Source organism: Panthera tigris, chromosome B3, assembly GCF_018350195.1.
Source record: "Panthera tigris isolate Pti1 chromosome B3, P.tigris_Pti1_mat1.1, whole genome shotgun sequence".
Classification (NCBI taxonomy): Eukaryota; Metazoa; Chordata; class Mammalia; order Carnivora; family Felidae; genus Panthera; species Panthera tigris.
In genome coordinates this window covers 19899693-19924791 of record NC_056665.1, presented here as the reverse complement: position 1 = coordinate 19924791, position 25099 = coordinate 19899693, and the positions used below count along the sequence as shown (strand labels likewise).

The 25099-nt window shown below is 40.5% G+C and overlaps 2 protein-coding genes across 3 annotated transcripts in view; both read left to right on the top strand.

Moving 5' to 3' along the window:
- Window positions 1-1500, top strand: part of TARS3 (threonyl-tRNA synthetase 3) — a 62730-nt gene extending 61230 nt beyond the window's left edge. Inside the window, exon 19 of the mRNA XM_042988225.1 lies at window positions 570-1500. Coding sequence (XP_042844159.1) covers window positions 570-718 — 149 coding nt within the window. The 3' untranslated portion in view covers window positions 719-1500. The remainder of the gene's footprint in view (window positions 1-569) is intronic.
- Window positions 1501-3487: 1987 nt separating this feature from the next.
- On the top strand, window positions 3488-16514 carry TM2D3 (TM2 domain containing 3). Of its 2 annotated transcripts, XM_042988223.1 has the most exons (6): window positions 3488-3608; window positions 4048-4140; window positions 5719-5876; window positions 11251-11425; window positions 13365-13440; window positions 15600-16514. In XM_042988223.1, the coding sequence occupies exons 1-6, from the start codon at window positions 3518-3520 to the stop codon at window positions 15763-15765; spliced, it is 759 nt and encodes a 252-aa protein (XP_042844157.1). In that variant the 5' UTR covers window positions 3488-3517; the 3' UTR covers window positions 15766-16514. The 2 variants fall into 2 exon arrangements, with proteins under 2 accessions (XP_042844157.1, XP_042844158.1); XM_042988224.1 differs by lacking the exon at window positions 4048-4140.
- Window positions 16515-25099: the final 8585 nt, after the last annotated feature.

The following is a 25099-nucleotide window of genomic DNA, read 5'->3' as shown; positions in this document are numbered from 1 at the left end:
TGACATGGAAGGTAGAATTAAATAGCCAAACCATTAGAAGACTAATTGGAGCAAGCTGGTCAACTAAATCTCTTCATTTCTGGCCCCTACTTTGCTCTGGGTCTTTATGTTTTTCTTGAATATCTACTTTATTCCCCTTAACTGGTGACCTATTTCTTCCTTCTACATGACAAGAAACATGCCAGCAGATTCTGGCATCATCCCACTAAGGGGCACTAGAGAGAAATTATTTTTACCTACATTTCTGAAAATTCTGGTTGTCTGGTTGGGCATGGGTCTGGTGCCTCCCCAGATGCCATATGGAGTCAGGGGGTCTGTAAGATCTCCCTGTTCTGATTTGTACCCTAAGACCACAATATATGTTCTTGCAAGTGGACAATAAGGAGAAGGGGTTAGAAGTCATTCCTCTTTGAAGGGTTTACTATCAGACGATGACCTCATGGTCATTAGACTGATAATTAGTGATTAATACTGAAGAAGAACTCAATAAGATGTGTCATGTGACTGTTGACTTAATATTTATTATATCATTTATTTAAAATAGGTTTATTTCCCTTTCTTTTCCACAGTGGTTGGAGAAAAGGAAAAGACGAATAATGCTGTAAATGTTCGAACAAGAGACAACAAAATTCATGGAGAGATTTCTGTAACTTCTGCCATTGATAAATTGAAGACTCTCAAGAAATCACGTACACTAAATGCTGAGGAAGACTTTTGAAATTCTTCCTTGTTCTTGCTTCTATGTAACCTTGTTTTGAACCCTAAAAATGCATTTTTCTTAATTATCTTTAGTACTTCTGAGAACTTTTGACCCACTGATGGGCTCAGTGAGAAAAGAGACAATGAATGAGTAGCTGATATTAAAAGTTTAATTCTTTAATGTCTCTGAAGCTAGTAAGAGGACAAGCTTGGGAAATTCTTAATTTCCTAAATGCCTTGAAAGACTTAAATGGGAAAATATTATTCATTGAAAGAGGGGAAATACTGGGATATGAAGATTATGAGATATTATTGCTGAGACTGGGTTTTCAAACAATAGGCTTCAAATAAAAATCTGCAAAGCTTTTTTAAATATAAGGGATAATCTTATTTTCTAGTAACATTACACCTCAGGTATTTTTATGGTTGTCTTACTAAAGTTCACATTGAAACTTTATCTCCAAAATTGGAATCATCACTTAACTAACCAACAACCTTAAAACAAGAAGCTAGTACTAAATACTGGATTACTGACCAAGGACTCTGAACTTCAAATTCAGTGTTGTGGAATCTACTGTTGTTTGCAGTATAGGTTAAGAGTTGCTGTTTGAATGCTTCTAATTGAAAATCGAGCCTTATTCATCTGTAGAAAAAATAAATTCCTATATAGAATGCAGCACACAGTGTTTCCAGTATTTCAGCCATTGGCTTATAAGTAAGCAGCTCCCCTAGAGTTAAATTGCTTTTTTGATGAGATGATGTATTACTGATTAACACATTCGGTTAACCTTAAAAATAAAACTGTCGGTTATTTTTTATAAGTTTTTTTTTTTAACGTTTATTTATTTTTGAGAGAGAGAGAGAGAGACAGAGTGCAAGCAGTGGGGGGAGGGACAGAGAGAGAGGGAGACACAGAATCCGAAGTGGGCTCCAGGTTCTGAGCTTTCAGCACAGAGCCTGAGGCGGGGCTCGAACTCAACGGAGTGCGAGATCATGACCTGAGCCCAAGTCGGACGCTTAACTGACTGAGTCATCCAGGTGCCCCAAAACTGTCAGCTATTTTATCAGCAGAAATGGATTCTTTCGGGAATAGCAGATAATTATAATTTGGGACATTTTGCTATGGCAAAACCATACACAGGAGAGAGGGCTGTTTTTTTATAGAGCAAAGGTGGGAGGCAGAATTGGGAAGGACTGCTATAATCAAAAAGTCCATTGGAGTAAACTGGGAGCTTCAACTGTAGTGGCTTTTCTTTAGTGAGTTGTGACTGCTTCTCATTGGTGGGGCTGTTGCAGCAAAGAGAAAATCTTCCTCTTGCTGGGGTAGCAAAGTATAGGTTCTTCCTGTTGGGAATGCAAGGTGCCTCTCTTGCAGTTGGGTGTGTAGTCCATTAGGAATGGTAGGGCATAAGAGCTGGCCCTTCTGGCCTCCTGACTCCATCTTAAATACAGTTCCCTTTAGTCAGTTTCACAATGTAAATGGAGTTTTGCTTTTAACTGAAAGGAATACCTTACTGCTCAGAACAGGATTGAAATAGCTTTATGCCAATAGAGAATTTAGCTACCAATCAAGAAGTATTCATTGGGTGCTTATTTGGCTAGGTGCTGTGCAATTCAAAATAAATTGAAGACATGCTCTCTCTTCTCAACACATTTATTATTTAGCATCCTGAACAGTTAAAAAACAAAACTGCAATTTATATCAAACCTGTATAGTGCTGAAAGGTGTGCAAATTGTGTGATATAATTTTTAGGGTAATATTTATTAAGGTCTTATTGTGTGCCAGCCACCATTCAATATACTCTTTTCATTCATCGAAACTGGCTAGTGAGGGAATGGGGAGTCAGAAGGCCCCCAAAAGAATCTCGTGCCAGGTGGGTAGAAAAGGGGAACGCAGGTCAGCAACACAGGACAAAGAACGCTGTGACACAAATAGGTACAGTCTGCCTTCTGAGCACGCAGGGAGCCAAAGTCCTGGGGTGCAGCTCCCCTCCCCAAGGCTGGCCTTTACCAGGGAGGGGCTCATGCTTTGGACCCTCCTTTCACATCCCAGGGTTCTTGTCCCAGTGCTTCTGGACCTGAATCCTTGACAGGTATACTTACTGTCCTCTCCCAGGCTCTGAGGAACTTTCTGGAAGTAATGTATGTCTTTAAGGAGTTGGCTAGTGATGAAACCAACAGCTGACCAGAGAGAGATGCTAGCTGGGCACTGATCAGGTCGGCAACACAGGGAATGGGGGTCCTTTTGGGGCTGCCTGGCACACCCTGGGGGTCACTTCCCCAACTGGGTTTGTGCCACAGTTTCTTCATCTGTCAATAAGTACCTTTTCAGTATGAAATCAAACACGTCATCAAAACCTTCGCAGAGTACCGAGCAAAAAGCAGTTTTCAACCTCACAGCCAGCCCATATAAATGGTGGTCAACTTCCCAAATTTGCCCGCCTCTGATTGCAGCCACTTCAGGTGTGAATTTCGGTCCCGGGTGACGTTCGCCAGTCGCTAGCCAAGGAAGGCGAAGCGAGCGCCTCGTCCAGCGGGCATGGGGAAGCAAACAACCTCTAGGCGTCGCGACCTTATCCCACCTCCACCCCAGCCCCAGGAACCCTCTGCCCAGTCCGCCGCGGGACACGGAAGTCCGCGCGCACCGGCCAGACGCCAGCTGCCGGGCCCAGCCGAACCCACGCAACGCCCGCCGCGCGCCTGCGCCTTGGGCTCTCCGAGGCCGCGCTCGCACACGCCCCTACGGCGCCCGCGCCGGCGCCCCGCCCCTCTGCCCAGTCCCGCCTCGCCGCCCGGAAGTGCGCGCGCACCGGCGAGATGGTGGCGGCGGCCGTCCCGCTGGGGGTCCTGCTCCGCCTCTGCCGCGTGCTGTTGTTCCTCTCCCAGTTCTACATCTTGTCGGGCGGGGGTGAGTTAAAGGCCGGGGTCCACGCGGGGTCCGGCTGAATGGTACCCCGGGAGCGGCGGGAGGTGTCCGCGCTAGGCCCGTGGGCGGAGGGCGAAGGGCGGAGGCTGATCGCTGTAGCTCCGTCTGGCGGGTCCTGGCCGCCCACTCCGCTCCGGGACCCCGGAGGCGCCGAGCTGAGCCAGGGAGCCCTCGAGCAGGAGACCGAGGGCTCGGGTGTTGGCCGGGGAAGCGGTCCTGGAGCCCGACACCAACGCTTTGTTCCCTAGTTGCCTATTGATCTAAATAGGTGTCGACCCTATTTGGCGTTTCTTTGTTTAGTTTTCTGGGTCGTCAAGCTGTGAGTTTTTCTGAGCAGTTACGGGCCTGGTGTGGACCTTGCGTCTTAAGCACACAAACCAAGGTTTTCATATCCCAGGATAACATGTTTCTCTAATTGTAGGATCCTTAAATTTAGAGCAGTCGCAGCCGCTGGCTCAGTCAATAAAGGATCCGGGCCCAACACGTACTTTCACAGTAGTTCCCAGGGCAGCAGGTACTAGATATTTTCTATTCTAGTAAATGTGTGTATTTATATCTAGTGGTTTATTTCTTTCTCTTTTTAAGATAAAAATCACTTTCCATTTTTTTGAACTTTTTATTGTATTTTAGGTTATGTGAACTAAAGACAGCTACCCAGATGTATTCTGTTGACTGTCTTGATATTGCAATTCCTTTTGACATTCCAGCCACATCCCTTTTTCCAGTTCCACATTCCTCATTTCTATCTCTCTATTATTTTGCCACCTCGTTCATCAAGATCACCTTCAACCAGTGCTTCTTTCCCTTCAGAAAATTTCTTTTTCTTCTTATACCCCGTTCCTGATGTTGGACATTAAAGGTTCCTCCCAAGGCTGTGTGAAATGGAAGGATCAGAGGGACTAAGACTTGGAGTCTCAGTCTGCTTGGTTGAACTACTGGGAGTTTGAGCAAATTATTTACCCTTCAGGATTCACTTTCCTTGTCTTTAGGGTGGTGAGGTTAGCCTGGCCCTCTAAAGTCTTTTTGGCTTTGTGATTTCTAAGTTTCCAATTCCCAGCCCCAAAAATAATCGAATAAAAGAAAAGAAAAATGATATTTGTAGAATTGCCCACATAATTCAGTGACTTTAAGTGGGACCAGTTTTAAATGAGTATTAGTGTGTTTTGCTTAACAGAACCTTTGTCTCTATAGGTCATCCCTTTACAGTTCCATTATTTCAATGAATTGAAACTGGCAGAGGTGTTTTACTGATTCTTATTTGGATGTAAAGATCACAACAAGACAGCAGCATTCTTGAATCTAAAATTATAGAGCACAAAATTTTTTTTTATTCTTTTGGATGTTTTTGAAAGCCTCTCTTCCTCCCCAAGAATACTTGCAATTTGATCCTCTCTTAATGATATATTTTACTCCTAGCAAGGTTGGCTGGGGGAAAAATTGCAACCCAGTGAACCAGTTACTAATATAGAGGGCTATGTTCAACTTTGTAATCTGAAACTTAAATTTCCTTATTACCTGCAAATTATGGCTTATTGAAGTACCAATGTGGAATAACGACAGAGAACATTTTCCAAAGTTGGTACCGTTATTGTACTGATTGATTTGCTTAAAGGGTCAGTGGTGTCATTACCAAATTCGTGAATTCAGATGAAAAGAATATTGGATTAGAAACGGGTTTGGGTTGTGGTTCCAATTTTGTCACTCCCTCTGTGATCTTGAACAAACTTTGCCATTGCTAAACTTTTAATTGTTCATCTTGTTAGAGTAGATTTTTCTGAGGCCCTAACTTACACCTAGCTTTGTGTATACATTATATGTTCATAAGCACCTTTGCTTTTCATGCCCATTTGCGGGGGCAGTAATTAAATCCTTTTTACTTAGCTGTTGAACTGTTGTTGCATCAGGTCACACAGCTTGGTTGGCAGAACCTTGCTTGAACTGCAGGTGTCTCCGACTCCCAACTCCGTGCATTTTCCATTCCAGCCCAGTAGTTCATTGCTAGCAACCATGTCCCTTAACCTTAGGAAACTGTATTCTCCTGGGATTCTGATCAATATTATATGAAAATGAGCTTCTCTCTTACTTTTCACAGAAAGTACTGATATCCCACCTTATGTGATGAAGTGTCCAAGTAATGGTTTGTGTAGCAGACTTCCTGCAGACTGTGTAGAATGCAGGACAAATTTCTCCTGTGTCTATGGGAAGCCTGTCACTTTTGACTGCACAGTCAAACCTTCCGTTACCTGTGTTGTAAGTACTGCAACTTAATTCTTTTAAATGAACTCATTGTAAACCTCAAGTTATAAGTACAGTGTAGACGTGACTGTAGGGGAAATCCTGAAAGAAGGTGCTCTGCATTCTACAAGTAATATTTTAGGAACAAAGACAACTTGATCAGAAGACTGAATCTTTCATTGCCACAGAAGGTTTGGTTGCCAGGGTTCAGATGGCAATTAAAAAAAAATTTTTTTTTAATATTTATTTATTTTTGACAGAAACCAAACATGAGTGGGGGAGGGGCAGAGAGAGAGAGGGAGACACAGAATCCGAAGCAGGCGCCAGGCTCCAAGCTGTCAGCACAGAGCCCGATGTGGGGCTCAAACTCACGAACGCGAGATCATGACCTGAGCTGAAGTCGGATGCTTAACTGACTGAGCCACCCAGGCGCCCCCAGATGGGAATTTTTTGACAGATTAAATTGGAGTAGTTATCAGACTTCTTAGAGAAAGCCAGAAATAGAAAAGGCCTATTAGAAATGACCCTGTTACAGTCATCACACCTATATCCTGTCTCCTGACATTTTGACAGAGAGAGGAAGGAGCCTAGAAAGGCTCTCCTAGTTAATGTTCCATAGAGTTCTCTAGGGGTACCTGCTTCTGAGCTACCTGACTTCGGCTGCCGTTACAATCATTCCTGGAGACAGCCCCAGACCCGCTGAATGTGAGTAGGTTAGGGAGACTCTGGTGTCTGCAGTTTTAACAACTGGACCAGGTAAATTATTGCACACTCCCTTGTTTGGGGCGACAGTCCTCGCGTCTGGGTGAGATGAAGAGTAAAAACGAATAATGAAGTAGTGTTTTACTCTCGACCCTGCCGTAACTCGCTGCAGTATTTATTAATCTATTTCTTGTTAAATAAGATGAATGAGCGGATGGGCCCAGAACAGCTTTTTCTAACATGTGTCCATGGAACCCTGCTTTTGGGAACTTGTTGAGAAGGAAGGAACAGATTCCATACTATGTCCTCTTTTGCAGATCTCTTTTGACCTGGTAGTTCTAGCATTTTTGTCACTTGAGCAGGGTTCCTTCCTGCTCCATTGTTTGGAACTTAGTCTGTGGAGGGCTAGATTGGAAAGTTCCTTCCACCCCTAGACTCTTTCTGTGATTTTCCTGATGAAGTCTAGTATCAGAAAGGGAGTGAGGAAGGCTTCACTTCAAAGGGGAAATGAGATTTTATGCTGTCGTTGTCTGAATTTGTTTTTTTATAAACATGTTACCATTTTGTATACTGTATCAGCACACTTGAAAATTGAGTCAGATAGTCTTGATGACTGCCCTTGAATTATTAGTCTTTGTTACTGTGTCTTAAATGCAGTGTGGCTAAACTTCTTTATTTGAAGGCTTTAAAGATTTTTATCTCCACCGGACACAATGTAACATTGTGTGACAACTCTAATCAAATATAAAAAGTACAAAAAAATTTCTGTCTCATGGGTCTGACAGATAGTAGCTACTTACTGAAAAATAGAAAGACTCTGATGTAGAAGGGGAACTTGTCCAGAATTAGCCTCCTTTGTTGTTTGCCTCAGCTGCTTTGACTTTCATCTCCGAAAACTGGTTACAGAGTAAGACATACTTCTCAATGTATTTCTTCTTTAGATGTTCCAAAAACAAACGGTTTCATTTAGTAGAAAATGGCAGCAGATAACAAAAAATAACAAAGGTAGAGAAATTATAAAGCTTAGGGAAGTTTCGGAACTCCTTGGTCATGGTGCCTGCTACAGCCCTCACCAGGGCTGGGTGGGATTTTTTTTCTCTCCTTCTCCAGGTGAATTCACATCACCTGCCTCCTCTATTAGCCAATAATAGTGAGTCCTATAAAATTGCAGCTGCCTGGTTGTCAGGTGTAGAATTTGAAGTCTGCCGCCAAGGGAGTTTTTTGGTCTGTTCTGAAAACTAGAGAGCGGTAAAATACACGAATTGACTACCTGGAGACATGAGTCTTAGGACTGCTGTCGCCAGGCTGTCCATGACAAGTCATGTGTTTTTAACTTGTTTGTTAATGAAGATCTGTAGGGTCCCTTCTTGGTAACTGAGTTACTGTTTCAGAAAGAAATAATCCACGACCTTCACCTGCAAATCCTTGTTTTCTCTCACTGGCATGTGCGTGCACTCAGGTGCCTCCTGCCCCCTCTTATTTTGAACTTAATGGAAAAAAAAATTAACTCTTCTAGTCCTTCTCCATGCATACTGACTAGGGACTCCCAGGCTAAGGGAATCTCATCTGGATTCTTTTATAGAAATTAATGTAAAAATCCAGCAACTCCTGCAACCCCTCCTGTTCCAGTTGTAATGGCAACTGTCAAGCCAGTTGAGGTCAGCTGGAAATGTGCTTGTCAGAAATGTAGTTTTGTATCACTTGGAGAAGCAATCAGTCTGCCAGTGTATCTGAAGCAGTATAATTCCTTCTGATGGGTTCTGGATTCTTAGTAATGACAGCTGTTTCACAGAGGTAAAGGTAACAGATAACTTTTCCTATAGATCAGCTTTTGAAGGGGTCCGTTCTTTCCTGAGGAGCAGGCGGGTGCAGTCGGTGCTGGGATGCCTGGGTCACTGTGTGGAAAAAAGTGGAATCCCTATTTTGTTAAAAATAAACTTCAGAAAGATCAGGGATTTAAGGTGATGAAAGGAAACCACGAGGTAGCAGAGAAAGCTTGAGATTGTTTTGTTATCATCTCAAAAGGAATAGTTTCCTAAGTATGAAGTAAAATTTAGAAGCCATAAAAGAACAAATTGATACATTTGACTACTAAAAATGACCTAAAAAAGCATAAAGGCCAAAGAGCAATGACAAACTAAGTAAAAAAAAACATTTCTAACATGGGTGACAAATAACGCATTAAACATTTCCAGGATGCCTGGATGGCTCAAGTTGGTTAAGCTTCTGACTCTTGATTTCAGTTTAGGTCATGATCTCAGTTTCTTGAGTTCGAGCCCTGCATCAGGGCTCAGTGCTGACAGTGTGGAGCCTGCTTGGGATCCTCTCTCCTCTCTCTCTCTGCTCCTCCCCTACGTGCTCTCTCTCTCAAAATAAACATAAAAGAAAAAAAAAAAGATTTCCTAAAAGCAAATGAGAAAGAGATGACAGTCCTATAGAAAAATGGTATTAGGACATAAGTAGATGGTTCATAGGAAAGGAAAGGTAAATGGGCTTTCAACACACGAAAAAAACTATTTAATTTTCCTTGTAATTAAAGCAATAAAAATGCATGTTTTTAAACTTACCAGGTTGGCAAGAAAGTAATAAATGTTAGCAATAGTGTGAGTTCGTGAGGATGCTAGGGACACTCCTATCTTGTTAGTGGGTAGGCAGATGGCCAGCCTCTTATGTAGGCACTTGTCATATGTATGAAACGTACAGATATATAGAACTTGTGACCGCAGTTCCCTATCTAGAAATTTATCTTACAGATACTGTACGTGGTTACAAATAAATATGCCTGAGGATATTCTTAGCTGCATTGTTCACCTAGACGGAAGATTTAAAACAAGCTAAATGTCCAAGAGAGAACTGTTTATGACTCACTATGAAATGAAATAAATAGCAGCTACTAAAAAGAATGAAGCAGATCTTGAGCTATTTACTGATAGCTACAGAATTAAGTGAAAAGTAAATATCAGTGGAAACTTAAATTTAAAAAATAAAGAAATATATGTGACATAAACATGCTCATGCATAGAATAGATTCCCTGGAAGGCCAGAGGCTAAGCAGCACTTGCTGCTGGAGAGGGCAGTGGCTGCTGATGGCTGGGCTGGACTAGCTTCCTCCTTGCTCCTGTCCTGTCTGGGAGTTTGTACCACATACATGTATTGCCTAGTTGTTGGGGTTTTTTTTAATTCTTTTTTTAATCTTTATTTATTTTTGAGAGAGAGAGAGAGAGAGAGACAAGAGTGCAAGCGGGGGAGGAACAGAGAGAGAGAGGGAGACACAGAATCTGAAGCAGGCTCCAGGCTCCGAGCTGTCAGCACAGATGCCAATGTGGGGCTCAAACTCACGAACTGTGAGATCATGACCTGAGCTGAAGTCAGACGCCTAACCAACTGAGCCACCCAAGCGCCCCCATGTATTGCCTAGTTTTTAAAAAAACAATTGATAAAGGGGCACCTGGGTGGCTCAGTTAGGCGTCTGACTTTGGTTCAGGTCATGGTCTCGGGGTTCGAGAATTCGAGCCCCACATCAGGCTCTGTGCTGACAGTCCAGAGGCTAGAGCCTGCTTTGGATTCTGTGGGCTCCCTCTCTCTCTGCCCTTCCCCTGCTCACTCTCTGTCAAAAATAGCATTAAAAATAAATAAATAAATATAAATAACAGTTGATAAGCATGTGTTATCACTGTATCACTAGATACATAAAACAATATTGCCTAAGTCAAGTGGTGCCTTACCCAGTTTTGGATGCTATTCACAAAAGCAGTTTTGCGTTGATGAAAAAAATTAATAAATTGATACGTCCAGAGGTGATTGACCATTTAAAAATGATTTTGAAAATTATATATTGCAGTGTAATGTCAGGTGGGGGGAAAAGGATACGAAATGATTTCAGTATAATTGCACTTACATAAATCTATATTACCAGAAGAAATAAGGAAAGATTAAAAGTGGTTCACTCTGGGGAGGTTACAGGTTTTTTCTTGTAAGTTCCAAATGTGCAACTCACATAGTGCATGTCCTACTCTTACAAGCAGAAAACAAAATAATGATTTTTTTTAAATCAAAGGGAAAAACCCTCTGGTCTTAAAAGCTTAGCACCAACAGTGAACCTTTTTTGAGTGTGGTTCTGAGTTGAGTGCTTACCCAGTAGAGATGTGAGCAGTGGTAACAGCCCTTTGGTACTGGGCCATAGTGGAGATTTGAGACTCGGTAGCCAATCTGTGTTGTACTCCTGGGAGCATCGGACTGGGGTTGGGGAACATGGGTTCTACACATCACTTGCAACTCAGTGACCTTGAACAGATGTACTCATCCATCCTTCCAGCTCTCTGTGACTGTGGCTTGATAAAATACACCCCCCCCCTTTTTTGTTGTATTACAAAAGTACACATGCTCATTATGAAAAATTATACAAGTGAAAGTGGTAAAATAATCTTACCATCCTGGAATGACTGTTGTTATTTTGATGTAACTTTATGTAGATTTTTTTCCCTTAGGTATATATTTTGGGGTGTATATTTTCATGACTATAGGATCATACCATATACATTTGTTTTGCACACATATTGGTTTGTACCTGTTTTTCTGCACTTTCTACCAGGAGGAGAAGTCTTTTAGAAGCTTTGTGCCTTGTATTTTTATTGGCATATTAACTGCTATATGATGATTGATTCATTCTACGTCCTTGGGCATTTAGGATCAAGACTTCAAATCCCAAAAGAACTTCGTCATCAACATGACTTGCAGGTTTTGCTGGCAGCTTCCAGAAACCGATTATGAGTGTTCCAACTCCACCAGCTGCATGACAGTGTCCTGTCCTCGGCAACGCTACACTGCCAACTGCACGGTGCGGGACCACATTCACTGCTTGGGTAAGTGGGGTTCAGCGAAGTTCGTGAGCAGAAGACTTTCCTTTAAGCTTGCATGTGGAACTTCAATTAGCAATTAGAGAATTCAGTTGTCTAATCAGAAACATTTATTAGTTACACCAAGCCTCACTAATAATAAACTCAGTGGTGACAGACGGTAGTTACGCTTGTGGTGAGAACAGCTTAACAGATCGTTGTTGAATTACTGATACAGCATCATATGTCAACTGAAAAATAAAAAAATAAACTCAATGAACTAAAAAAAAACCTAGAAAACTTGTAATTTAATCTTTTAAAATGTAATATTTGAACAAACAAGAAAAAAATGTGTAAGGTATTAAGCCTGATGTATAGTAATAGCATTTCACCCAAATTAACAACTAAAGCAGTCTGATGCCACTGAAACTACCTGGGTGCTTTTCCTGCACCCAGTGCCCTACCTTCTCTCAAGAGGTGACCGCCCTGGTGAATTTTCTTTTCATCATCATCCCACTTCCTTTTCTTTACATTTTGTATAGTTCTTGTCACTTGTATATAACAAAATATAGTATGATATATTATTCAATGGTGCAGGTTTTAGACTTTTGTAAAATAATAGTCTGTTTATGTTTTCTTGTACTTTTTTCCTCTCAGCATCATGTCTCTAAGATTCATCCATGTGTCTTATCTATTTATTTTCTTCTGTATAATATCCACTGTGAAATTGTATCATAGTTTATCCATTCTCCTGTGTATTTGGATTATTTACAGTTTTTTGCTCTCACGGATTGTGGTGCTTTTAAAGTGTTTGTACGTATCCTCTCCTGGTTGCAGGTGTGCACGAGTTTGTGTAGCATATACTCTCTAGCATGTACTATTTTCCAAAATGGTTTCAACATTTACATTCCCACTATTGGTACATAACTGTTCCTTTTTTTTTTTTAAGCTTATGTATTTATTTTGAGAGAGAGGGCAAAGGAGGGGCAGAGAGAGGGGGAGAGAGAATCCCAAGCAGAGTCTGCACTGTCAGCACAGAGCCCGACGGGCTCAGCTTGAACCCATGAACCTTGAGATCATGACCTGAGCCGAAATCAAGACTCAGATGCTTAACCCACTGAGCCAGCCAGATGCCCTGGTACATAACTATTCTTAATCGACATATTCTCCAGTACTTACTGTTCATAAGTTTTGTCTTTTTCTTAAAAATTTCTGTAAATTCTTTTATATTTTGGATAATAACCTTTTGGTGTTCCTAAAATCCTTTCCCAGATTTTTAGTTTTTCCACTTTTTGTGTGTGTGTGTCTTTTGAATAGAACTTGACTTTACTTGACTTTTTTTTTAGCAGAACTTGAAAATTTTAGTTAGTTGAAGTTATTAGCCTTTCATCGTTAGCCCTTTTTTTCCCTATATTTTCTTTTGAAAGTTGGAAGTTTGGCCTTTCACATAGAGGTCTGTAATCCACCTGGAATTGGTGTTGGGAATGTGGTGTGAAGTAGATGCAGGTTTACTTTTCTCCCCACGTGGATAGCCAGTTGTCTCCCGAGTGTCCAGGCCAGTCTGCGTGTGCCCTGTCTCCCACAGGAAGAGTGAGTGTGTGTGTGTGTGTATGTGTGTGTGTGTGTGTGTGTGTTTGTCGGGGAGGGGGGCGGGGACGCTGGGCTCTCTCCTTTTCCCATTGCTTGATTTGTCTGTTTCAGTACCACACTGTCTGACCCTAAACTTCGCTGAAGGCTTGATAGCTGGTAGGGCGTTTCACATACTTCAAACTGTAATCCTTCCTTCTCTGATTAAATATTAAATGTAAGCTTAGAGATGGTAAGGACTTTCTACCATTGACCGTAGCAAACTTTAATTACCATAAAGAGTTGATTTTTAGGTTTCACATTACAAGACCATTAGTCACTGTGTAAGAGTATTTGTTTACCCATGTTTCTAATGTAGAGTATTTTCCCTTTTTTTAAGGTAACCGTACTTTTCCAAAAATGCTATACTGCAACTGGACTGGAGGTTATAAGTGGTCTACTGCTCTGGCTCTGAGGTAAGCGTGGCTACTGGTAAGTTGAGGGTGCCATTTGGGTTCCATTGGGATCAATGGAATCTTCCATACATTGAACTCAGCCGAGTTCCTCCTTCACTCAGATTCTTTCACATTTGTTGGCTAGGCCTAGGCAATGAAGCTGCATGGGGTTAGTGAGATGATCAGACCAGTCCCTTTATGGAATTTAATGGCAGGATGTTAGCCTTTCTCCCAGGATGCCTGCATACTTTTTGAGATGACTTACCTAATCATTATTATAGATTATTAGAACCAGTCATGGTTTCCCCATCCTGAATGTATTGTGATTCAGCAAAAATGCTATATACTATTTCGGATGGATAGGTTTATGATTCATAGTGTTAATTTTTAGTAACTTCCTCCTTTATTATAAAAACTGATACCTACCCAGTACTTGGTTTTTAGTAAAACTGGAAAAATTGAAAATGACCAAATAAAACACTAAAAATCACCTGTAATTCCACCATCCAGAGATAAGCACGGACTTACAATTTTAACATTAAAATGTGCTTGAATTTGTTAAACTTTTCAACAGCTTTGGGGGAAAAAAATTGTACCAATTCTTTCCCTCAGTGGGAAGGCAGGTGGGATGCTGGTTAAACAATTCACTAATTAAAAGTCGGGGCACCTACAGTTGAAGGTTTAGCATTAAAGCTTGAGACCCTGTGGCCTGTGTGATGTGGGCTAGGTTTCTGACCCTCATCACTGTTGACTTTCGGCCACATAATTCTTTGTTGTGGCACCGTCCTGTGCACAGTAGGGTGGTTAGCATCTCTGAACTCCACCTACTAGATGCCAGTAGCACTCCTGTGTCTCTAGATACTGCTAAGTTGCCCCTCAGCAAAGCCCCTTGCTTTGTGAGAACCACTGCTTTAGGGTTTGGGCTGAGGAGAGACCAGATCCTGCCTGGCAGGAAGTCACAGCTGGAAAGTAAAAGTCCAAAATAGAAAATTAGATACAACAAAAACGAGATTTGTTAACTGGCCAGGGTCTTTGTCAGCAGTGGTTCAAATGAAAACTGACAATTGACTTTTTGTTTAAGTAAATGTTTTATTTTGGAATGACTTCAGACTTCCAGAAAAGTTACAGTGATTGTTCCCTGTCCCCCTCTCAACTGGTTGCCCCAAGATTGTTAACATCTTAAATTACCATGGTACATTTAACAGCTTGACTTTTAAAATGTAAGAATAGTTTTCTGCTCAGAGCTCAGCATCATTTCTTTCAGAATATTCCCTGAATGGGAGAATATCCAGGGTTTACCTCAAAGTACTCCAATGTGGGGGGGTGGGGGAGGTTGGTGGGGGGAAGTACGGGTGAAACGGGGTTGACCACATGCTGAGAATTGTTGGAGCTGGGTCATGGGTACTGCTCTCTTCTCTTCTTACTCTTACATGGCTTGAAATTTTCCATGATGAAACATTTAAAAGAAGTACAACGAGAAGTTGTCTGAATAGCATTAGATCTTAGAATTTGGAGGAACCTTAAAGTCATTTATTCTCGACACTCATTGCTTGGAGATGAGTGACAGAGCTCAGGCGACTTGATCTGGGACAGTCAGGAGGTGTTGGGCTGCTTCATGACGACACCACCTCCTGACTCTGTCCGTGTACTTCCTGTTGGACTGGCTCCCTGCTTTGTTCTGGATATGCCATTTTCTAGATGAAAAAGCAATGAGACAGATTACTTTTCTTCAGAAGATGAACTTCAGATTCAGTATAGCTAAAAATTTTTTTACTTTTTGGCTTTTTAAAAAATTCTTTTAATGTTTATTATTTTGAGAGAGAGAGTGCACGTGCACCCGCGAGCAGGGAGGGGCAGAGAGAGAGGGAGATACAGAATCCAAAGCAGGCTTCAGGCTCTGAGCTGTCAGCATACAGCCCAACATGGGGCTCGAACTCCTGGACCATGAGATGATGACCTTAGTGAGCTGCTGTCGGATGTTTAACCGACTGAGCCACCCAGGCGCCCCTACTTTTGACATTAAAACAGTCTTCTGGCCCATGGTTATTTGACGTTGTATGTTTGTGTTCTCATCAGGGGTTGTGATCATTTGAGGCCCTTTTACAAGTGCGACTCCATGCCATTTTTGAGCTACCCTGGGGGGTATGGCTGATGGACCCCCTTCCTGTTTGCTTTTGCAGCATCACCCTCGGGGGGTTTGGCGCTGACCGTTTCTACCTGGGTCAGTGGCGGGAAGGCCTTGGCAAGCTCTTCAGCTTCGGCGGCCTGGGGATATGGACGCTGATAGACGTCTTGCTGATTGGCGTTGGCTACGTGGGACCAGCAGATGGCTCCTTGTACATTTAGCTGTGGCTCCGAGCTTCAGAGGAGCAGTGCTTCCCAGTCTCTTTGCCTGTAGGAGTTGATGTGCTGTGAGTAATGTATTTGTATGTTTTTAATGTACAGCATCTGTACTTTGCCTGCCTTGATAAAGGTAAAATAATAAAAAAAAAAAAACAACACCGAACCATGTTTATCTGGAATTTGTTTTTATTTGCCTGAAATCTGTTTTTTTCTATGAAAAAATTTAAACTGACTTAAACTAGAACAAATGCAGTGGTTGAGAATCTACTGAATTCCCATGACTTTAGTTTCAGATTGTTTAAGTCCATACATCCTTGGATCTCCTTGAAAAGCTTTTTCAGCTGTGATTGCAGAAAGTGGAACGTGTTTTTGTTCTTTAGCTAATAAAGTTGTCTAACCTAAACTTCACCTATAAGTTTTGCAGTGTATATCTATGTAGTTTGGTTCTTTATATACAGATGCTTGAAGTAAACCACAGAACTCTTATGTGTAGTTGCTGTGGTTTGAATTTTGTTAGTCACGTATTTGCAAGAGCACCAAAAAATTAAAATAATTACAAGTTACTTTAAGAAGCATGTAGAACTGTTTTCTGTATTAAGATACGATCTTAAGTAATCATAACAACTGTTGTTGAGGTAAAATATTTCTTTTCCAGAGCCTTACTCCATTTCAACAGATATATTCATAATTGGCTGGTTTATTGACACAGTGGAAGTGTTAAAAAGTGTTTTCGAGTCTTTATAAATCTGTTTGTAGACCCTTTAGTGGAAAGAAAAAGTTATTGCAAATGCATTTTATTCAGGGTTTCCTTTGAAACATTAAAAAATTCTTAGCATTTTTTCCTTTCAAACTTGAGTATCTGAGTATTACTTTTTAAACATTTATGTTAATAGCTAGAAGATAGATAACCAGCCTATCTGATCTAGAAGCTATAAAATATTTTTCAGAATGTCTCCATAAATCTCATGAGGAAAAAAAAAAACATTTTCTTCACAAGATTATTAATTATAGTTTACCTATAAAATACAGGGGTATTGAATCACTTTGGTGTGATAACCTGCCAGGTAAGAATGGGCTGCTTTGGAAGCTCAGAATCTTCAGCCAAGGTGGATTTTTTGTTTTGGGGTTTTTTTTGAAAAGTAGCAGTTCCATCTGTGGTCACTAGGTGGCGCATTTCCATTATGTTTCCAGAAACAGCAGATGTTAACTTCTTTCCTAGGACCACAGAGCTTGGTGCAGTGCTTCCAGATGGAATTAGCGCAGTTTGCATGGACCTTTCTTTTCTGGGGAAACCCACTTTCTTATCTGTCATGGATATATGAGACTCTTGGTTGAGCCAGTATTTCTTTAGTAGAGGTTCTGTCCCTATAAGGAAACAGCCCCTTTGCTAACTATTAAAAATTTCCCCTGGGGCACCCGGGTGGCCCAGTTAAGTGTGGACCCTTGATTTCGGCTCAAGTTATGATCTCACAGTTCATGAGTTCAAGCCCCAAGTTGGGCTGTGCGCTGACACTACAAAGCCTACTTGGGATCCTCTCTCTCCCTCTCTCTCTGCCCCTTCCCCACTCACTCTCTGTCTCTCCCTCCCTCCCTCCCTCCCTCCCTCTCAAAAAATAGATAAACTTAAAAAAGAAAAGAGGGACTAATATATTAGTCCTATTACAAAAATTCCCCCTGAGTCTCCTCCAGAGTAGCTCTATGTGGAAGAGACTCTCTGGCATTTCCCTGTTGAGCGACCACACGAGGAGCCAGGGAACTACCAGGAGTGGTTGGCTGTGCACCGTGCTCATGGAGAAAGTAGGCAGCAGCTGCTTTGACAGTTGACCATCTTTATGGCTTTGGGGCCTGAGTTAAATTATGAAGTTCCAGTGTCTGAAAGATGAAAACTGAAAGCTGCAGAATCCACGAAAGGAGACATACAAATGAAATTGTTCTAAAGTCCTAAGAAACCTTGACAAGAGGATACTTTGGGACCTAAAAAATATAAGTAAATCTGGGATGCCTCCTACCCAGGATTCGGTGGAGCCGAGGGCCTCTGAGATATACAACTAGCAGGAAAATGAGATTTCCAAATACAGTTTAAACAAATTTATGAATGATGAACTCATGTGGCCCATAAAAAAAAAAAAAAAACTAATAAAATTACTTTCAAAGGATACCACAGAGGGTGGGTGTGATCTCTAGAAAATTCCATGGGCCTCTGCTAGCAGCAAAAAGGTCATTTGGATCTGACCTTCAGGCTGTAGTCATGTGTGCTGTGGGCTCTGTCAAGGAGCTATTAAGGAAGCTTTACATGGGTGGAGACCCTGTCAGTCCTCATCCTCTATTGAGGGTTCTCTGGAAATCTAGAATTTATCACTGCAGCATGCCATATGTCGCTACCTTGTCTTAAGAATCTTTCCCTTGCTTTGTCCGGGCTCTCCCACTTGCCTTAGTAATTCCTCCTGGGCAGGTGCTGTGTTATTTATTTCTATCTCCCCCATTGTCCTAAGCACAATGTCTTGCACAGTGGTTCATATATTTGCTGAGTTAATGCCATGGGTGTGTTAGAGGTATTGAAACACTTGAGGTGTTACAGGGACTGCAGTTGAGGTGGCTGCAGGGAGGTAATGCACAGAAATTGGCTTTTAGTAAATATTGGCTGTAGCACCGTGTTCATCTGGTTTCTGCAAATTGCTGATGAACAGCTCTGGTTCATGGTGCTTATAAAAAGATTCTTTTAAGATCTTAATACTTGCAAGATTTTAAAATGTCTTCTCTTTGCCCCAAGTCTTTAATACTTTCTGCTAGAATTGCTTTTATTTTTGGCATATCATCAACTAAGGAATTTGCAAATGATTTCAATCCATCCCACAAAGCAAAGAGTGGAACACGAGCTGTATCTGATGCAGCTTTTCAAATATAACAATCAGGTGCTTAAAAATGAAGGGCAGATTCCTTCACTTCTGCTCTGAAGCTTCCTTTCTGACCATGCCATATTTGCTGGAAGTGTCACAGAACGTTAGGGGGTATGTGAGTTAATTTTATAACCTGGGTGAATTTGGTATAAATCCTTAGATTTCAAAAATTGAAATTGTTTTCTACAAACACAATTTTATGCAAAATGAGGATGTTTTGGTGGAGACACTTGGGCATAATTTACTAAGAGGCTCCACAATGGCAGGGCTCTGGTTCTGTGCAATAGCTCCACTTAGAGATCCCTGCTTGGCACACAGTAGGTGCACAGGGACTGTTTGTTCAAAAAGTGGATAATGGGGAATCCCCAGCAGTAAGCTTAAATACCGAAAAGTATTGCTAAGACTGCATAAAGTGGTGGAGTGCAGCTGGGTTACAACACATCCCTTTCAAATGCCTGATGACACAAACACAATACAGTAAAAACTGGCACTTACTTCCTGCGAAAAACAAACAACCCATCAGCAAACAAGGAAAAAGACCTAACCAAATGTCAAAAATGTCAAAAACTGGTAAGAGAAGAAAAAGTACATTGCTCAAGTGCCAGGCTACTCATGCAAATGGTCTTGGTGAGTCAGCAAAATTCAGGAACCCACTCGCAAGAGGAACAGACTGATTAGGGGCAAGGGGAATATCCTTATCTTTCCCCGGTTACTGTGAGAGGGCAGTGGAAAGGATTTCTGGAAAGAGATGGAGGGGGGAACTTGTGAACAACCAGGACTGATTTTCTGCTGGATCTGAGGGTTCTGCACTGAACCAGAGAAAGGCTCCAAAGCCCAAGGTGACCTCCATGGGTCATGAAATGCACTAAGTAACTAGGGGAAGAAAAAACATTTAGCAAATCTCAATGAAGAGACCAGTTTAGCAAAGATAGTTTCAGCTGAGTTTTCCCTGCCTTACCTCTCGCTGTCACACCACAAAACATTGAATAGAACACACAATACGACTTTCAAACTGCTCAGAGAGAAAAAATAAATAGGAATTTATTCACATGATCTCATGAAGTTGCCCACATTACACAGGAACACAAGAAATGACACACCGCTTCACACCCACTAGAAGGACTATAATAAAAAGGACAATAACGGGCATCAGTGAGGAGGTGGAGAAATTGGAACCCTCTTAAATTGCTGATGGAAATGTAAAATGATTGCAGCCACTTTTGAAAACAGTCTGGAAGTTCTTTAAAAAAATTTTTTTTTAATGTTTATTTACTTTTGAGAGAACGTGAGCAGGCGAGGGGCAGAGAGAGAGAAAGGGAGGTACAGAGACTGACATGGGGCTCAAACCCATGAACCGTGAGATCATGACCTGAGCCGAAGTTAGATGCTTAACCAACTGAGCCACCCAGGTACCCCTGGAAGTACCCCTTAAATTTTTAAAACAGAGTTACCACGTGATTCAGCAATTCTCCTAGGTATATGCACAAGAAAAATGAAAATATGTGCACATACAAAAACTTGTTCCTAGCAGCATTATTCATAATAGTCAAAAAATGGAAACAACCCAAGTATCCATCACCTGAGAATAATGGCAGAAGTAAATGTGGTATATCCATACAATGGAATGTTACTCAGTCTTAGAAAAGAGTGGGGTACTGATACATGTTTTAACATGGACATACCTCAAAAACACTGTGCTAAAGTGAAAAAGAGCCAGTTATATTTAAGCTGGTAGACTTTATGATATATGAATTATATCTCAATATAAAAGCTATTTTATATAAATAAAATATATTATAAAAAGCTATTTTTAAAAAACAAATGGCAATTTCCTGTAGTGTATATATAGACACATTGTGGATATGAGTTTGCCTCCCGTAATCTTGTTTACTGCTTCACACAAAATTGCTTCTGATCAAGGAACTCATTTCACAGCAAAAAAAAAATGTGGCAGCAAATGTGAGTTCACATCGAGAAGGGGAAAAAGGTAGTAACCAGTACTACATTTAGTAGCTAGACTGTAATTTTAGCCTCTAAATATAAAAAAATACATAGAATACAAGCAATACTCCCCGACTTTTTTCTAGTTTTCCTAAGGTGGAAGTTTGGACCATTGATTCAAGACACTTCTTTTCTTTTCTTTTCTCTTCTCTTCTCTTCTTTTCTCTTCTTCTCTTCTCTTCTCTTCTCTTCTCTTCTCTTCTCTTCTCTTCTCTTCTCTTCTCTTCTCTTTTCTTTTCTAAGTTTATTTATTTTGAGAGAGCAAGCAGGGTAGGGGCAGAGAAAACAGGAGAGAGAGAATCCCAAGCAGGCTCCACACTGCCAGCGTGGAGCCCCATGTGGGGCTTGAACTCACGAACCATGAGAGCATGACCTGAGATGAAATCAAGAGTCGGATTCTTAACCAACTGAGCCACCCAGGTGCCCCATTTCTCATTTCCTAATATAAGTATTTAATGTTGTAAATTCCACCCCCCCCCCAAACTTTGGGTATATCTCACTAATTCTGTTATGTCCAATTAAAAGTATTTTGTAAGTCGTCATTTGGTTTCCCTCTTTGACCCAAGGGTTATTTTAAAATGTACTATTTAATTTCCAAATATATGAGAATTTTCAAGACACCATTTTTAAATTTCTAGTTGAATTTCATTGTGGTCAGGGAATAAAATTTGTATTAATTGTTTTAAATTCATTGGTTTGCTTTATGGCTCAAAATATCATCTGTAATGATAATGTTAAATACATACTTAAAAAGAATGTATTATTCTTCTCCAATTAATTGTTTTATTAATGTCAATTAGGTCAAGTTGGTTGATAGTACTTTTTTAGGATTTCTACATTCTTGCCAGTATTCTACCTACTTACTTTATCAATTATTGACAGAGGAGTATTGTCATCTCCAACTATAATGGTGGATTTATGTATTTTTCTTTTTAGTTCTGTCAACTGTTACTCTCCTGTTAAGCATACACATTTAAGATTGTGATGACTTCTTTTTTTTTTTCAGTTGTAAAATTTATATAACAAAATTTACCATTTTAAAAAATATTTATTTATTTTGAGAGAGAGGGAGAGTGTGCACATGAGTGGGGGGTGGCAGAGAGAGGGAGACAGAGAATACCAAGCAGGATCCTCACTGCCAGCCCACAGCCTGATACAGGGCCCAAACCCAGGAACCGTGAGATCATGACCTGAGCTGAAATCAAGAGTTGGACGCTCAACCAACTGAGCAAACCAGGGACCCCATACCATTTTGACCTTCTTATGTGCTTAATTCAGTGGGATTAAGTACATTCATATTGTTGTAGAGCCATCATTACCATCCATCTCCAGAAGTTTTTCATCTTCCCAACTGAAACTCTGTACCCATTAAACAATTCCTTATTCCCCCTCCCCCAGTCCCTGGCAACCATCATTCTGCTTTCTGTCTCTATGAATTTGATGACTCTAGGTACCTCTTATAAGTGGAACTGTACAATATTTGTTTTTTTGTGTGTCACTTAGCATAATATCTTTGAGGCTTACCCATATTGTAGCATGTGTCAGAATTATATTCCTTTGTAAATATGAATAACATACCATTATTTGTGTATACCACATTTTGTTTATTCATTCATCTGTTGATAGAAATTTGGGCTGCTTCTACATTTGGCTATTGTGAATAATGCTGTTATGAACATGGTTATACAAATATTCGTTTGAATCCCTGCTTTCAATTACTTTGGGTATATAACCAGAGTAGGTTGCTGAATCATGTGGTAATTCTATGTTTCAGTTTTTGAGAACCTGTGATATCTTCTCAATGGATTGACCCCTTTATTATCATGATGTGTCTCTGCTAATATTCCTTGTTCTGAAGTCTACTTTGTCTGATATTAGTATAAACACCTCTCCTTTTATTTTATTAGTATTTGTTGGGTATATCTTTTTTCATCCTTTTACTTTTGTAACCTATGTTTGTATATTTTCTTTTAGACAGCATATATTTGGCTGTATAAATCCCCCAATTAAACACCTTAGACAATCTCTGCTGTTTAATTGGGGGGTTTTAGACCATTTACATTTAACATCACTAGCAATATGGTTGGATTTAACTCTGCCATCATGTTAGTTGTTTTCTATTTGTTCCATTCTTTCCCCTCTTTTCCTGCTTGCTTTTAGATTTGTTGAATTTTTAAAAATGATTTTTAACCATTTTTCTTCATTTTTTTAACCCCATACACTTTCTCCTCTTCTAAGACTCTAATGATGCAAATGTTAGATTTTATTTTATTATTGTCCCATAGGTTCTTGAGGCACTGTTCTTTTTAAACATTTCTTTAGTCTGTTTCCTCAGGTTGTTCATATTGGAAATTTCTATTGATCTGTTTTTGAGTTTACTGATTCTTTCCTCACTCATCTCAAATCTGCTATTGAGCCTGTCTAGTGAGGTTTTAGTTTAAATTATTGAAGTTTTAGTTCTATAATTTCCCTTTGGTTCTTTTTTATCTTCAGTTTATTTGCTGAGATTTTGCGTTTTTTAATTTGTTTTCAGAGTATTCATAATTGAAGCATTTTTCTTATTGCTGCTTTAAAATCCCTGTCAGATAATTCCAACATCTGAGTCATCTCAGTGTTGGCACCTTAGGATTATCTTTTCTCACTCAAGTTGTGATCACCCTCATTATTATATGACAGGTGATTTTTTTAATTGTATCTTGGGCATTTTGAGTATTGTGTTGTGAGACCTGTTTGGTCTTCTTTCTTTTTTTTTCAAACCCTTCTGTTTAGGTGTAGTGTGTAGGTACAAGTTGGGGAGCATGTTCAGCTCCCTGCTAGGCTTCATTGACTTCACCCTGACAAAAGTGGACCACTTTTGGCAGTGATTGACATTGCCTTGTTGCAGGTGGCTGTAACCTAATCACAGGAGTTCTTGAAGAAGTGAGTTGCTATGAGATGAACATATTTGGAGGGCCATATGGCCAGGAACTGGACTCTTAGGAGCTGAGGGCTTCAATCCTATAACTGCAAGGAAGTGAATTCTTCCAACAGCCATGGGAGCTTGGAAGAAGACCCCAAGATCCAGAAGGAGCACCCTCACTGGTACTTGGATTGCAGCCTGGTGAGACCCTGAAGCAGAGAAGCCAACTAAATCATCCCAGACTCCTGATCCCACATGTGTTGTTCTAAGCTTCCCAGTTTCTGATGATTAGTTGTATAGCAATAGAAAACTAATACAACCTTTACATAGCTCTTTCATTCCTAACATCATTCCAGGTTTCCTTTCTGTCTGAAGAACTTTCCTTAGAATTTTTTTTTTGGAGGGCACCTGGGTGGCTCAGTTGGTTAAATGTCCAACTTTGGCTCAGGTCATGATCTCACAGTTTGTGAGTTCAAGCCCCGTGTCAGGCTATGTGCTGACAGCTTAGAGCCTGGAGGCTTCTTCAGATTCTGTCTCTCTCTATTATCTCTCTCTGCCTCTCCTCCCCTCTAGAATAAATAAACATAAAAAAAAATTTAATAATTTTTTTAAGTGCAAGTCTTCTGATGAAAAATTTTCTTACTTTTTTTTTTATATGAGGATACTTTTATTTTACCTTCATCTCTGAAAGATAGTTTTGCTGGATACAAAATTCTGGGTGACAGGTTTTTTCTTTCAGCACTTGAATATGTCATGACACTTTCTTCTGGCCTTTATAATTTCTGATGAGAAATGTGCTGTCATTTGAGTAGTTTACTGCTGCAGGTAATACATTTTTTTCTGGCTTCTTTCAAGATTTTTTCTTTGTCTTTAGTTTTGAGAAATTTGATTATGATATACCTAGGCATGGATTTCTTTGAGTTTATCCTCTTTAGGGTTTGCTCAACTTATTGAATCTGTAAGTTTGTCTTTTGCCAAATTTGGGAAGTCTTCACTCATTATTTATGTTCAGCACCATATTCTTACTGAATTTCTGATGATATGAATGTCAGATTTTTTTGTTATTGTCCCACGTTTCTGAGATTCTTGTCATTTAAAAATCTATTCTCAATCTGTTCAAATTAGATAATTTCTATCATTCTTTAATTTGTTTAATGCTTATTTTTGAGAGAGAGAGAGAGAGAGAGAGAGAGAGAGAGAGAGAGAGAGACAGCACAAGTTGGGGAGGGGTGGAGAGAGAAGGAGACACAGAGTCCGAAGCAGGCTCCAGGCTCTGAGCTGTTAACACAGAGCCTGACGCAGGGCTCAAACCCACAAACTGTGAGATCATGACCTGAGCCGAAGTTGGTCACTGAACCTACTGAGCCAGCCAGGTGCCCCAATAATTTCTATTATTCTATCTTCAGGTTCATCAATTCCTTCTTATGTCATCTCCATCTGCTATTCAGCCCATTCAGTGAGTTTTAAAATTTCACTTACCTCATTTTTCAGTTCTCAGTTTTTTATTGGGTTCTTCTTAAGTCTTCATCTTCTTTGCTTA